Genomic DNA, 14748 nt, shown 5'->3' with positions numbered 1-14748 from the left:
AAAGATGTCCACTCCAAAGAATGCAAATGCGCCTGTTTGGTCATTCTTTGGTTTTAGACCAAATGAAAAGAATATTTTTGGCAGTGCATTTCAGAGCTTTATCCACTTAGAGGTGGTGAAATTCTAACGTTCCCTGATGTAAATGTCTTGCCTTTTATTTTGTGATGGCTTTGCTGACAGAGAGCCGGCTAGCCTCATTAACATGCAGAATCGTAAGTGCTATATCATAGGCATCTGGACTTGCTTGAGTTTCTTGAAGACGTTTCACCTCTCATCCAAAAAGCTTCTTCAGTTCCAACGGACTGGTGCGGAGTCACAGGCTTCAAACTCTGTGTGGATGTGAACTCTTACAGAGTTATTGAGGTCATGTGTGAGCCGATGACCCATCCAGCCATCATGTGTGTCATTAGGGTTAGATGGGTCCAGGTGTGAATGGGTGTTAAATTGTCTGTGAAGGGATGCGAGGACTGCCTTGTAGGTATACCCGGCATACTGACACAACACCACTTTATGACTTCATATTTATGAAAGACACTTTTGATTCTTTTGATCAGTGGACCTTAACAATCCAGTTTTATATATCCAAATAACATCCATAAAATAAACTGCTTGGCAACCAGACCAGGCCTCTAATTGAGACGGGCCTTTATTTGTCAAAATGTGGACCCACACCAGGCTAGTAAAAGAGACCCGGCGTATAATTGGGAATAGGCTTTTAATTGAAGATTTACGGTAGCTAACATTGGCCTTGCTCTGCACTGTGCACCACCCGGGTCAGGTGGAAGCCAATGTTAGCTAGCAATGCTGGTCATTTGCCAATTACCGCTGGTAACACTGTCCAGATGACAAGACCTACCAACAGCGCTGCTGTGGAAACATGGTGGCCACGTTCCTGACTCCCCATAGGTCACCATGGTGAGTAAGCAGTTTCATTTCAATCTACACAAACCTTTAGCATTGTTAACTATGTTAGCACCACTAGCTGTGTTGACACTGCTAACGGTGCTAACAGAGCTAACATAGTTAATGCTAAAGAAGGTTTGCAGCTCAAAATTAAGCCGCTTACTCATCAGGGTGACCTGGTAGGAGACCAGGGCACAATGTTTCTTCAGCAATGCTGTTGGGTCGTGGAGGTGTTACTGGCGGTAATTGCTGAATGAGCGGCGCCACTAGCTTCCACGAGACCCAGGAGGTGTACAATGATGTAATCTGAAGAGCAGCCATATTAACCTACAAACTGACATGCATACCTGGTCAAAAATGTAATCTCTGTGGTTAACTGATTACTGGTTAACTGTCGACATTCCTGCTACCTATACATTGTGACCACTTACTGGTATTGCAGCACATGCACCTCCAGTCCATAGATATTTATAACTAATGGCATCTCTTAATTTTGTATGTCGTTTTTTTTAAAGTAAGTAGGGGAATATTAATATCGTCCAACCCCACTGTAGAAATTGATTGTTTATATGTTTTTATCCAGCAAAGGTCTTGTTTTGATGGTGACTGCAGTGAAATGTCTGTTTCCTCCTCCCTTCTCCAGCGTTCCTAGTCACTGTATCTTCATAATTGGTGTGTCAGCGACCCTGGAATGTTGGAGAAACTGTTTATCATAAACTAAAGCACAGAAGCCTTTTTTCTTTTGTTCCCCTGAGAAAATATTCATGATAGAGCAATATCTCCAGATTTGGGCTGTAATGCACACGCAATGTTTTTCTTAGTCCCTCTGTGAATAGAACAAATCAACATCGAGACAAAATACTAAATGTCACACTTTGCTTCAGTCACTGGCTGGTTATAAAATAGTGTTTCTTTTTTTTTGTCCTTGTTTTCCCCCATTAATGGCCTCTTCCCCGCTCTCAGCCAGTGGGTTTCCTGTCCCAGCTGGAACAGACCCAGAATATCCAAATAAGGATTGGGTCCAGATGGAGTAGAAGGACTGGCCAGTGACAGCGAGTCACACACAAGGGCATGGGATCATACCAGGCATTGGATCTTTAAACGTACTTTGTAAATGTAAATGTGATACCAGTGTCGACTGAGGCACTTATGATTGTGCGTTAGCCTGAAAAACAGGGGAAGGAAGCATCAGCAGGTTTGGCCTTTAAGCTAAACAAAAGAGCACCAAGAACCTGACATGAAACAAAAGGTTCGAGAAAATGAGAAGAGGAAGAGTGGGAAATCCTCTGATGGTTCGTGATAGGCTGAAATGTGATCTTCAGTGCTTGAAGTCTGAGCCGGAGGAGTACACTAAAAACAGGAATGCACCTTAAGAACATGTGGTGCCTTCAAGTGTTTCTGTATCTTTTGATACAAACCTGAAAGAGTTCATCGCCTGACTCTTAATGACCTGTTACAGTTCGGCTCATGGCGCATATACACAACACTGTTAATGGTTTTTAGGTCTGAAAGGTCCAAGTGCCTGAGTGTTTTTACTTACCTATAGCTGCTCTGCATGCTCACTGTTCATGTGTCTGGTACAGGGGGTCATGGAGCCGGTGAAAAGAGGGTTAAGGGGAGGGAGGATAATACTCTCAGTCACTGAAAACAAAGACAGACTGAAAGTGGGTTAGGACCATTGAGTTTTAGTAATGAGTGAGCAATTATATGGTATAATGCTGGAGAATGATACTTTACAGCTTTATTAATTTAAAAGGTTTGCACAGCTGCCCTCTTGTCATGGATTTAATTACATTTATAGACATGAATATTCCTAACAGGCAGAATACAGATCTTTTGTAATAGGGAGGTTTGTTTTTACACATATCTCAGGTTTGTTTAGATTGCTGAAATCACAGAAACCTAACCCCTGCATGTCTGTGATTGTCAACTCTCTAATCAGCACAAATTACCTACCATAAAAGATTAGTGAATTATTAAAGTGACAGTTCACCCTAGAATAAAAAATACATGTTTCCTCTTACCTGTAGTGCTATTTATCAAGTTGTAAGTTGTCGTCTATTGGAGATATTGACCGTAGCAATATCTGCCTTCTTTCAAATATAATGGAACTAGATGGCACTCAGCTTTATGCTTTGCTGGCGCCCCATTGGCACCCCCTGGTGGAAATATTTGGAGGCTGATATTACTGTATTTAAGAGGCTGTAGCGCTAAGGAAGTGGTATCTTGTAAAACTAGACAATCTTGGGCATCCATTGGAACCAACTATGTCAGCATTGGTTGTCAGGAAGCGGGCTAAAATGCGCTCCATATTTAGGCTAAATGTTGTCGAGACAGCAACTGACACGGCCTTTTTCAAAGAGGTCCTTTGAACTCTCACCTCAAGATATCTGAATGATGAATGGTTCTATGAGTACCCACGAGTGTCTCTTAGGGAGCGATCACACCAAGATGAAACGCAAGAAACGGGACGCCAGTAAAACCATTATTTTCCTATGATATGGCGCGTCTGACCGGCATTCAAGCGTCTTTTCATACGGGCGTTTTCCAGCGTCTTTTTAGATGCACGTTTTTTGTAGACACTTCTTTTTAGATGCACGTTTCTAGACGCGCGTAGACGCTGAAAAATGCAACTGGAGCCAGTATCTCACTATTACTATCCTCATTCATATTTTAAGAAGCTACAAATTATATTCAGCCACAAAATAATCCTGAAAAGCTGCAAATCAGAACGGAAGTACAGAGTTGTTGACTAGAGATGATACACTTCATCATGTTGTTGCATTGCTGTGAACCAGCAGGTTTTTAGGATGTTGCAGAATGGCGTGTTGCAAGTAGTTTGTTTCAACTCGTCTCATCGCAAATCTTTGTTCTGAACTGAGCTTTATAGTAACATAGTTTTCAACTAGTCTATATACTACAACAGCATAGGCAAATTCTTGACATTCAGGTACGGCTTTTGGTTTTGATGTGGCACCCCAAGATTTTAAGTGGCCCTATCTAACCACCTCCATGAAAAAATTTTGGGCTTGTGGTGCTCAAAGCAGTTTTATGTAGGAACTATTTTTATCAAACTACACTCACTAACTGTGTGGGTATTACCGTGCATAAGGAAGCAATGCTAGCTCACCTGACATCACCGAGCCAATTGACATTACAGCTCAGCCGAGGAGGACGCCATTTATGTTCATATCTTGCGCTGTCACAAACACAACATTAATCCAATGAGTAGATGCACGCTTCCTTCTGCACAGTGATTCGGTTGGCGAGTGTAGTTTAGAAGAAAAGAAAATAGTTCCTACATGAAACTGCTCACAACAAGGTCTGTGGATTACCTTGAGTAACCAGGTCATGATTTCTGCAAAGAGACATTGCTGTTGAGTTTTTCAAATGTATTTTAGCGCTTTGAGTACCACAAGCTGAGTACAGTGTAGTTCCATTACATTGGAGAGAAGGCAGACATCTCTACAGCTGATATCTCTGACACTCAGGAGCTCACACCAAAACAATCAAGCTTGATAAATAGCACTACAGGTTAGAGGAAAAATATGTTTTTGATTTTGGGATGAACTGTCCCTTTAAGTCCGACCTAAGAGTGTATTTTTATTAGAATCAAAATCAGTGCTTGTCTGGCTCTTTTTTTTCTGCCATGTGTCACAAGATGTAATTAGTATCTGAGGTGCGAAGGCCGTAATTTCATCCTCTTTATCACAGTTTGAAATATAACGAATGCCTCAAGGACAAAGTAAAAGAAGATTATTGTGAAGCACAGTTAGCGGAGGCGTGCTTATCTTAAACAAACTCAGAAGCAGGTGATAAAGAAAACCCATCACTGCTCGTGTTTACCAGGGTCTGTTGTCCAAACTGTCAGTACCTGCTTGGGAACTCTCGTTAAACTCATCAGGTCTGTTATCTGGCGACCAGGTGCGGTTAGCGTCGGCCCTGCGTGGAGTAAGCTTTCACAGCCTTTTCTACCCACACAATAGCAGTCAGATGAACAGAGCACTGCCTCGGGCTTGGTGACAGCATCTGATTCATATTATGTACAGGGAAAAGTTGTGTTATATAATCAAAGCAATCACAGTTAACTGTTGAAGATAAAAGTGCTGGTGCTGGATTTTATAGTTTCTTTTCAACAGACTCTCTCAGAGTAGTTTCCTGTCAGTGCGTGAAACATTCAGTCAGTAATGAGATGCAATAATAAGGTTTAATTACCTTACTTTGAAAAGGTTAATGAGTCTGTGTTCAGCCTGGCATCTAAGTGCACCTTTGTTTGAGAGAAAAATGCTACTGCTTTTCCCATAGTAGGAGGCCTGTTGTACAGTATGCCAGTAATGCTGAGAGAGCCTCTGGTGACATTTTATTCCTGTCCCAGTAACCCAGAGAACCATGGGAACTGTAAATATAAGTATGCAAAAATGCTCTGGTTGCCCTCTGGCTGATGGCGGCACAGACCATGAACAGATTGTTTTAACATGGAGGGAAGTTCACTTTATGCCCATTAGTCGAGGCCATTATGGAGCCATTTTTCCACGTCTCAGAGAGGAATTCCCATTAAAGATCATTCATTAAGACCCACTGTGATAATTTCTTTTTCTTGTTTTGTCAGAAGGATTTCTAAAGGTCTGTGCTGGGAGCATGTAGTCGGATAATAAGTGAGGCACTGGAGAGATATTTTACAGGGCACGGATGTGCTACAGGCATGGAAACGATGTCTCCCTTGCTCTCCTCCATTTTGATTATTGTACATCTTCAGCCCCTGCCTCAGATTTGCTCGTGCTGATTAAGTGTTAACAACTTCCACAGTCAGTGGATGTGTTGAATGAGCAATCAACTAACTTTAGTGTAGAAAGAAATTAAATCATTACTAGGGTATCTGGGTTTTTTTAGACATAGTTATGTGTCTTATTGCTTTGAGTCTTTCTGCTAAGACTGGAATATTAATACATTTGGATGTTGTACTCAAGTATATTTTATTATATGTATTTGTCATTTCAGTCTTGTTTGTACTGAAATTATTGCTGTTCCTATCCAGCTTAAATTGCTTCTGCATCAGACACAATATAGTGCACTAATTGCCATGAATTTGTTTTCCTCAGTTCTTTATGGCCTAAACTGATTCTGAACTCCTGCTGATCATGTATGCCTCCAGCAGCCAGAAGGGTTATGCACCCAATTCCTGTGAAAGGTTTTCCTTTAACAACATGGCTTTACTGTTAATTATCCTATGCCTGAGGAAATTAAAGGTTGGCTTAACCTAATTATCCAGAGGTACAAGATCAGTGGATAAATACTGGGTGTGATCTCAAGGTCATACATAGGTTAATGACTCCAGGGGCACTACTCAGGATAATACTACTCGTCATCAACTGATTTCTACAACCACTGCCAAGACATCTTTTCATATATTTATGCCTCTGCGCTGGTTACAGCCGTGAGTGGAGGCACTATGTTTTCTATACCGTTCTCGTGAATGTGATATGTCAAGAATGCCTCGACGGATTTTCTTTAAATTTGGCACAAACGCCCACTTGGACTCAATGAAATGATTAAGATTTAGTGGTCAAAGGTCACTGTCTCCAGGTGTCGGTCTCGATTCTCTTAAACACAATGAGGGAATTCGTTCAGATTTGGCACTAACGTCCACTTGGACTCAACAATGAACTAGGAATTTAGTGGTCAAGGTTCAAGATCACTGTGACCTCACAAGAAAAATGTCTGTAACACAAGAATTCAGACGCTAATTATGACAAGATTTCACACAAATGTCTAACAGGATAAAATGATGAAGTGATGATATTTATATCCCAAAGGTCAACTTCAGTGTGCCATCATAATGTTCTGCAAAAAAAAAAAAAAATCTGGTAATTACTTAGCGTCATATCTCAGGAGAATAAGGGGACACATTTGGTCGGATACTGATTTGGTGACCTTAATCTTGGGTGTCCATCTTGAGACTGTGCTGATTGTGTATATCGTCTCTGCTGTCGGGTTGTGTTGTGTGTTAACCATCAACATTTTAGAATTTGTAGATTCTTTGCAGCAACATCCATATTTTAAGCATTGTTTACTGTCATATGTGTCTGGACAGACACGGATGTAAACTATAACTGCAACTTGACTGGTTCAAGGAAGCATACTACCACGAGGCAGTAATTCTAGTTATATACTGCCCAAGTTATTTTGATATGTCTTTTTTTTAATCCTCTAAATGTCCTCCACATATCAGCCATTTGTCATCAGACTCCTCTAATGTCCATTTATTCTCTTTACAGGATTCCGCAAAATCAGCCTTGATGATCTGCGCAAGGCCTACATCGTCAAGGATGTGCAGCAGTACATCCTCCACAGGCTGGACCAGGAAGAGGCCCTGAGGCAGCACCTGACCAAGGAGACCGCTGAGATGCTCAACCAACTCCACATCAAAAGCAGCGGCTGCTTCCTCTACCTAGAGCGTGTGCTGGATGGTGTGGTGGAGAACTTTATCATGCTTCGCGAGATCCGCGACATCCCAGGCACCCTCAATGGCCTCTACCTGTGGCTCTGCCAGAGACTATTTGTCAGAAAACAGTTTGCCAAAGTCCAGCCCATCCTTAATGTAATCCTGGCAACGTGCAGGCCGCTTACAGTCAAGGAACTGTACCACGCAGTCTGGACCAAAAACATGACACTGACAATGGAAGAGTTTCAGAAAAAGATGGACATTCTCTCCAAGTTGTTGGTCGATGGCCTTGGGAGTACTAAAATCCTTTTTCACTACAGTTTTGCTGAGTGGTTACTGGATGTTAAGCATTGCACCCAGAAGTACTTGTGCAATGCAGCTGAGGGACACAGGATGTTGGCGATGAGTTACACTTGTCGGGCAAAGCATCTCAAGCCACTCGAAGTGCAGGAATTTGCATTGCACCTTGTCAACTCCAATCTGCAGATTGAGCCATTTAATCTGGCTCTTTGGATGGTTTGGAATGGAACTCCTGCTAAAGACTCTCTGACCACCTCCATACCCAGAGAACAGGAGGTCCTGCAACTTCTGGTCAAAGCTGGAGCTCATGTAAGCAATGAGGATGACCACGCGTCATGTATTGTACAACAGGCCCTGGAAAGAGAGGACTCAATACGGACATTACTTGACAACGGGGCATCTGTGAACCAGTGTGACTCCAGTGGGAGAACTCTTCTTGCCAACGCTGCATACAGTGGAAACCTTGATGTGGTCAACTTGCTCATATCTAGAGGGGCAAACATGGAGCTAGAAGACAACCATGGACAAACGGCACTTACTCTTGCCGCGAGGCAGGGCCATACCAAAGTGGTCAACTGCTTAATTGGTTGTGAGGCCAACATAAACCACACAGATCATGATGGATGGACAGCCCTGCGCTCAGCAGCTTGGGGTGGACACTCAGAGGTTGTATCTGCTCTGCTCTATGCTGGTGCCAAAGTGGACTGTGCCGATGCTGATGGCAGAACTGCTTTGAGAGCTGCTGCTTGGGGAGGTCATGAAGACATTGTATTGAACCTTCTTCAGCATGGGGCTGAGGTCAACAAGGCAGACAATGAAGGAAGAACAGCTCTCATTGCTGCAGCGTACATGGGACACAGAGAGATTGTTGAGCACCTTTTGGACCACGGGGCAGAAGTTAATCACGAAGACGTGGATGGAAGGACTGCGCTCTCAGTCGCTGCTCTCTGTGTTCCTGCGAGTAAAGGCCATGCTTCCGTTGTTAGCCTTCTGATTGAACGGGGAGCAGAGGTTGACCACTGTGATAAAGACTGCATGACTCCTCTCCTCGTGGCTGGCTATGAAGGACACGTCGATGTAGTTGATCTGCTTTTGGAAGGCGGGGCTGATGTGGATCACACAGACAACAATGGTCGCACGCCTCTTCTTGCTGCTGCATCAATGGGCCACGCCTCTGTTGTCAACACATTACTTTTCTGGGGGGCTGCTGTTGATAGCATCGACAGCGAAGGAAGGACTGTGCTGAGCATTGCATCTGCTCAGGGTAACGTGGAGGTGGTCAGAACTCTGCTGGACAGAGGTCTGGACGAGAATCACAGGGATGACGCAGGCTGGACCCCGCTACACATGGCTGCTTTCGAGGGCCACCGCCAAGTGTGTGATGCCCTTATTGAGCAAGGTGCTCGTTGCACAGAGGTTGATAATGATGGTAGAATACCGCTGATACTAGCTGCACAAGAGGGACATTATGACTGTGTGCAAATTCTTCTGGAAAACAAGTCATGCATTGATGAGAGAGGATATGATGGGAGGAATGCTCTCAGGGTGGCTGCACTGGAAGGCCACAGGGACATTGTTGAACTGCTGCTGAGCCACGGTGCTGATATAGATTACAAAGATGCAGACGGACGCCCAACACTCTACATATTGGCACTTGAAAATCAGCTGGCCATGACAGAGTATTTCCTTGAAAATGGAGCAAATGTGGAAGCTTGTGACACTGAGGGCAGAACGGCCCTCCACGTGTCCTGCTGGCAAGGGCATGTTGAAATGGTGAGGCTGCTGATTAACTATCACGCTGATGTGAACGCCTGTGACAATGAGAAGCGATCCGCCCTCCAGTCTGCTGCATGGCAAGGACACACGAAAGTTGTGCAGTTTTTGATAGAGAACAACACACATGTGGATCATACTTGCAACCAGGGAGCAACAGCACTAGGCATTGCCGCACAAGAGGGTCACATCGATGTTGTGCAAATACTTCTCGAAAATGGTGCTGACCCCAACCACGCTGATCAGTTTGGACGCACAGCAATGAGAGTGGCAGCAAAAGGTGGCCATTCAATGATCATAAAACTTCTGGAAAAGTATGGAGGCACAACTCTAAATGGCTGCAATCCCTCGCCAGTGCACACCATGGAAGAAAAAACACCATTGTCTGTGACTGGTAAAATGCAGTCCCTCACCATCAAATCAAGCAGCTCTGGCAGCACAGGGGCAGGAGATATGCAGTCGTCTGGACGTGGTCTCCCCAACGGACCTGTCCATGCTTTCAGTTCGCCATCAGAGTCTCCTGATTCCACGGTGGATAGACAGAAGTCCTCCCTTTCAAATAATTCCCTCAAGAGTTCAAAGAACTCGTCCTTGAGAACAACATCATCCACAGCCACAGCACAGACAGTGCCGATCGACAGTTTTCACGGACTGACATTCACAGAACAAATTCAGCAGCACTCACTGCCCCGCAGCCGCAGCAGACAGTCTATCGTGTCCCCTTCCTCTACCACCAAGTCCACTGGTCAGCAGCCATCATCTCCATCCAACGACTTCGACTGGTCCCAGTTAAAATCTGGTCTCAAGTCAACAAAGGGAAGTAAGACCGGAAATGGGACATCAAACAGTAAAGGAGCACTGGGAGACAAGAAAAAACACAAGAACAGTGGATCAAGTCAAGGTCAGGTTTTGGAGTACGAGATGACACAGTTCGACAAGAGGATCGCCCTCAACAAATCGGTCGCAAACATTTCAGTGAAGGACCCCCATTGCAAGATCATGATCGGTGGTTCGATACGGCAGGAAAGGGGGCAGAGCCAAGATCAATTCTTTATCCAGCAGCAGAGCTGCGCTGAGAAGAAGAGGAACGGCATCATGACCAACCCCAACTATCATCTACAGGGTAATCAGGTTTTCCTGAGTAGGGTATCAGTTCCTCGAACTGTACAGAACAGAGGCCACCAGGATGTTCTAGAGAACTACCCCATAGGGGAAACCGAGTTAAGCCTTAAACAAGCCCTGAAACTGCAGATTGAAGGATCAGACCCTGGGTTTAACTACAAAAAGGAGACTCCATTATAGCTGGTAAGAGATACTTTTCAAAATAGTCCTCCAGTATGTGCTCTTGACTTTGGCTTGTCTCTTTTCATTTACAGTGGCTAATAATGACGCTCATAACTGACTTTTAGTTGATACTGGATTGCACTCAACACAACCATTATTAGTTGGATTTAATCAAACTTGCATGAAGAATGCCTCAATCTGGATAAACAGACCTCTTTTCCTCCCAAACAAAACATTAACCCAAGTCATTCCTGTACCGTTTCAGATGTCTTGAATGCCATTCGTCATGCAGACATTGGAGGGAATGTGCCAAAGCAACTGTTTCATCTGCATTAAAAAAACACTAGATTTTTTTTTTCCATCAGTGGGAGACCTCAAAATAAAACCGAGGGACGATTGTTGATTGCTGCCTAAGGCTTATGTGAACTGATACATCGATGTGCCTACATCTGTTACAGCCTTCTTCATGTACTCATGCAAACTATCATTTTAATTTAATGTAATGCTATTTAATAAACAGTGTATGCACTTTTTAAAAGAGTAAAATGACAGACATGCATTTGTTCTATTCACTTTGTATCCCATCCATGTTTTATCAAAGTAACTGTTTGAGAAAAACATACCAATGCTTTTTTTTTATTATTATTATTATTATTTTATATTATGTTTGTTCTGTCTACTTTTTCACAATGACAGCAACGTACCACTGAGTACGTTGTCACAAGACCAGAGGACATAACAGTAACTGATGCCATGGTATGAATTTAAGCGCATTGATAGTCTGCCTTTCTAGAGACCCCAAATAATCTGTGTTAACCTTGATCAGTGTGCTAAACCTACGTTGTGTGTAATATGTTAATAGCTATGGCAGTTTACTTCACAAGTATATACAAGCATATTTATTTTTGGAAAAAAGCCACTTTTGCTGCATTTTGTGTTGCATTACGCTCTACCATGGTGCTGTGTTCAGAAGTTGCCTGCAGTTATTTTGGACTCCCGATTTTGTTGGTTTCGTGCGTTTGTGTATTATTACAAATATCTAAGAAAGAGGGAGGTTCACTGAAAATGTAAAAAAAAAAAAAGTTCATTTTGTCCCTATGGGATTTCTCAGTTGCTTGTGTGTTTATTATTTTGTGTGTGCATAAAAACTATTTAAATAACCCATTGTGTACCGTCAGCAACAGTTTGGTGCTAAATGCAGCGATTTCAAGTGAAAGCAGTGATTCAAAAAAAAAAAATTAAAAAAAATGCATCTGTCCGCAGAGTTACATGTATAACCTACTGCAATGCAAGAAACAAAATCCAAGCTTTGTTTCCTTCTTGTCATGTGGTTAATTTCCAGTAATTCCTGCTGGATTTTTCAGGGGCATGGCTCTAAAGGGTTCAGCCATTTAAGACAACTCATAGCTGTGAATGATTTTGTTTGAAATGCAGAGTTGTAAAGCCAAAGTTTGAAACAACATAACTCTGTCCCACCTCCTCCCTGGGAGAAGCTAAATAGCAGTTCAACGGGGCTTAACCCCGCGGGAGATGGCGATGGAGATGGAGGGGAGGAGGTGCTCGACTGTAACGCTGAGGGAACTGAAACATCTGTTTCTCGTGAACTGAGCAGAGCTGCGTTAGCGTTTACAGGCTGTGTCATATTTTTGCAGGCTTTTCATATTGTCAACAGTGAGCTATTTTTTGCCAAGAACTAGGATCAGGGGGGAGTAGAAACCTATCGCATGCACAAACTCTTATAAGCCCTAGTGAAAGCTCTCAGCTCTTCAGTACTACAGTAGCTCAAACGTATGCCATGAAGGGTCAATAGAAGGATTCAAGGCAGGATTGGGTCTAGAAACAGTGTTGGAAAACATACTGTATAGTCTTATTAAGCAGTTATCTCGTTTGTCTTGACTGTGTTTTGTCTGTCATCTTTGATTTGACTGTCAGTGATTGGATTGTAAATAGCTTAACATGTACATTCAACTTTCATTTAAAAAGAATTCCTGTATTATATGAAGTGGAATTTTCTGATGTATATTAAAGTGCTTAATAAACATATTTGCTTTACTGCTGAAAAAAGACATCTCTTGCTAATTTATTCACGTGTCAGTAAGTCTGAAGATACTCAGACCTGAGGAATGTAATAAATGAATGACAGTCTACTTCCGTGTGTCCTTTATGTTGGCATAGATACAGCCAATAGACGGCACTAGAGGGCAGAGTCCAAGGTTTCAGACAACAAACGAGGTGACGGTGGAGGAGTTGGCAATAATGTAGGCCTACCTTGCAATGGAGGCAGTGTTGTAGATGGCGATGGACTTGCAAGGCCATTGAATACATTGCAACATGTGGACGGAGAATTATTTTCACTCTATTACTGATTCGATCCGCTCTGCCATTTTTTTTAAATGTCTTGGTCATCTCTTGCAGTCGTTTCTTGCTTGAACTACACTCCGATACCCCCTTGATCTCTGGTCGTACTGCTCTGTTTTGTCTGTATCTGTAAGATGTCAGAAAACATGCGCAAACGTGGATGAAATGAATGCAGAGTACAGACAGAAGGCTCTGTCCATGTTCGTATACATAAACAACATTAAGCATAAATGAGCCCTAAGATCTTCTGGTTATGGAGGAAAGTGGGTATTTAAATTAATAAGTCTGGTATCTGAAGTTGAAGGCAATTTTTTTTATCTTCGTCTTTCCAGTTGAAGTACCAAATATTAATATATATATTAATTTTAGGTTGATTAATTCATATGTCTGGAACAGTGATTTCTTAATGTTAAATATGTATGTGGACGGAGCCTTGTGTCTGCACTCAGCATTTGTATTGTCCAAATTTGTGCATGTTTTCTGAAATCTTTCTGATACAAACAAAACTGAGCAGCACCACCAGAGATCGCGGGGGCAGTGAAGGCAGTCCGAGTGAGATTCAACCATAGGACACGACAAACATTTTAAAATTGGAATGAAACAAATGTGTGGAGTGAAAAGAATTCTCTCTCCAGACCACCGCCATCTACAACACTTTATCTTGTAAAAGGTTACACTAATACAACCTCCTCCCATTGCCATGTGTTGATTTGTTGTCCTTTATGCCCTCCAATATAAAGGAGGCATGGTAGAATGTGGATGTTGACAGTCACAACATTTGAAATATACGTAAAGGGAGTATAAATGAGCCTTGAAGCTCGTATTAGCACAATGTTCCATTGACCTTAAAGAATTCCGCATTTTCTTAAGATTGATAATCAGATAGGAAGGGACCGAGAGGGGGAATGACAACCACCAGAAACTGCCAAAATCTGCAGTGACTGATTCCCAGCTCAGTTACCTCCTGAGTTCTTTGAATGCGAAGGCCCATATTTTATCCACTGAAGTGTTTTCCCCCTGCACTGGGACTGCACAACCACAGGCTGTGCCGTTAATACCTACCTCTCTGTTGGTCATTTGGTGGTGGAGGGCCAAACCAGGACACTGCAGGCGTCACAACACATGGATCAAGCTGAAGTGGAACAGACAAGTGTGCCAAGTGCTATCACTCCCCTCCCCCCTTCCGAGTTCACTCAGTTCATCTCAGCCAAACAGGAACTGCAAGAGAGATCAAGTTCAGAGATGTTTGAGGATTTTAGTCTTAACACACATTTCATCAAATCTTACAAAATTACAACTACATAGTCGATACTGTTATGTACTGTATACATACTTATGTATCACATTAAAGGGGAGACACTGCAAGTGAATAGGGTAAACATTTTTATTGACTACTTACATTAAGACTATTTTTTTGTATTACAGGTTTTATGATTTTTTTTTTAAATGTTCAAATGATGCATAATATCATTAAATTAAATATGCAACAGAAACCTGAACTAAAATAAACACCTAAATGTGTATTTTGGATGCTTTTGTCCAGTAGTCTGAAAGAAGACATGTCATGGAAACAAAAAAGCCCAAACAGTTTTTACTTATATTGTCTCCCCTCACATTTAAACTAGCCCAGCAGCATTTTAGGAACTGATCTCAGCTGTGCTTCAAATGCATTTAACTGAGCAGCAGTT

At 42.5% G+C, this 14748-nt stretch overlaps 1 protein-coding gene across 2 annotated transcripts in view; it reads left to right on the top strand.

Annotated features, from left to right (window-relative positions):
- The window catches only part of ankrd50 (ankyrin repeat domain 50), a 61625-nt gene extending 48859 nt beyond the window's left edge, over window positions 1-12766 (top strand). The window contains exons 4-5 of one of the 2 annotated variants that reach the window (XM_033633103.2): window positions 7179-10723; window positions 10968-11784. In XM_033633103.2, the coding sequence (XP_033488994.2) occupies window positions 7179-10720 (3542 nt within the window). In that variant the 3' untranslated portion in view covers window positions 10721-10723; window positions 10968-11784. Of the gene's footprint in view, window positions 1-7178 lie in introns of both variants that reach the window. The other variant, XM_033633102.2, reaches the window with a different exon arrangement.
- The last annotated feature ends 1982 nt before the right edge of the window (window positions 12767-14748 follow it).

Source organism: Epinephelus lanceolatus, chromosome 7 (genome assembly GCF_041903045.1).
Source record: "Epinephelus lanceolatus isolate andai-2023 chromosome 7, ASM4190304v1, whole genome shotgun sequence".
Classification (NCBI taxonomy): Eukaryota; Metazoa; Chordata; class Actinopteri; order Perciformes; family Serranidae; genus Epinephelus; species Epinephelus lanceolatus.
Note: the sequence above shows the minus strand (reverse complement) of the source record. Positions and strands in the feature narration are given on the sequence as shown.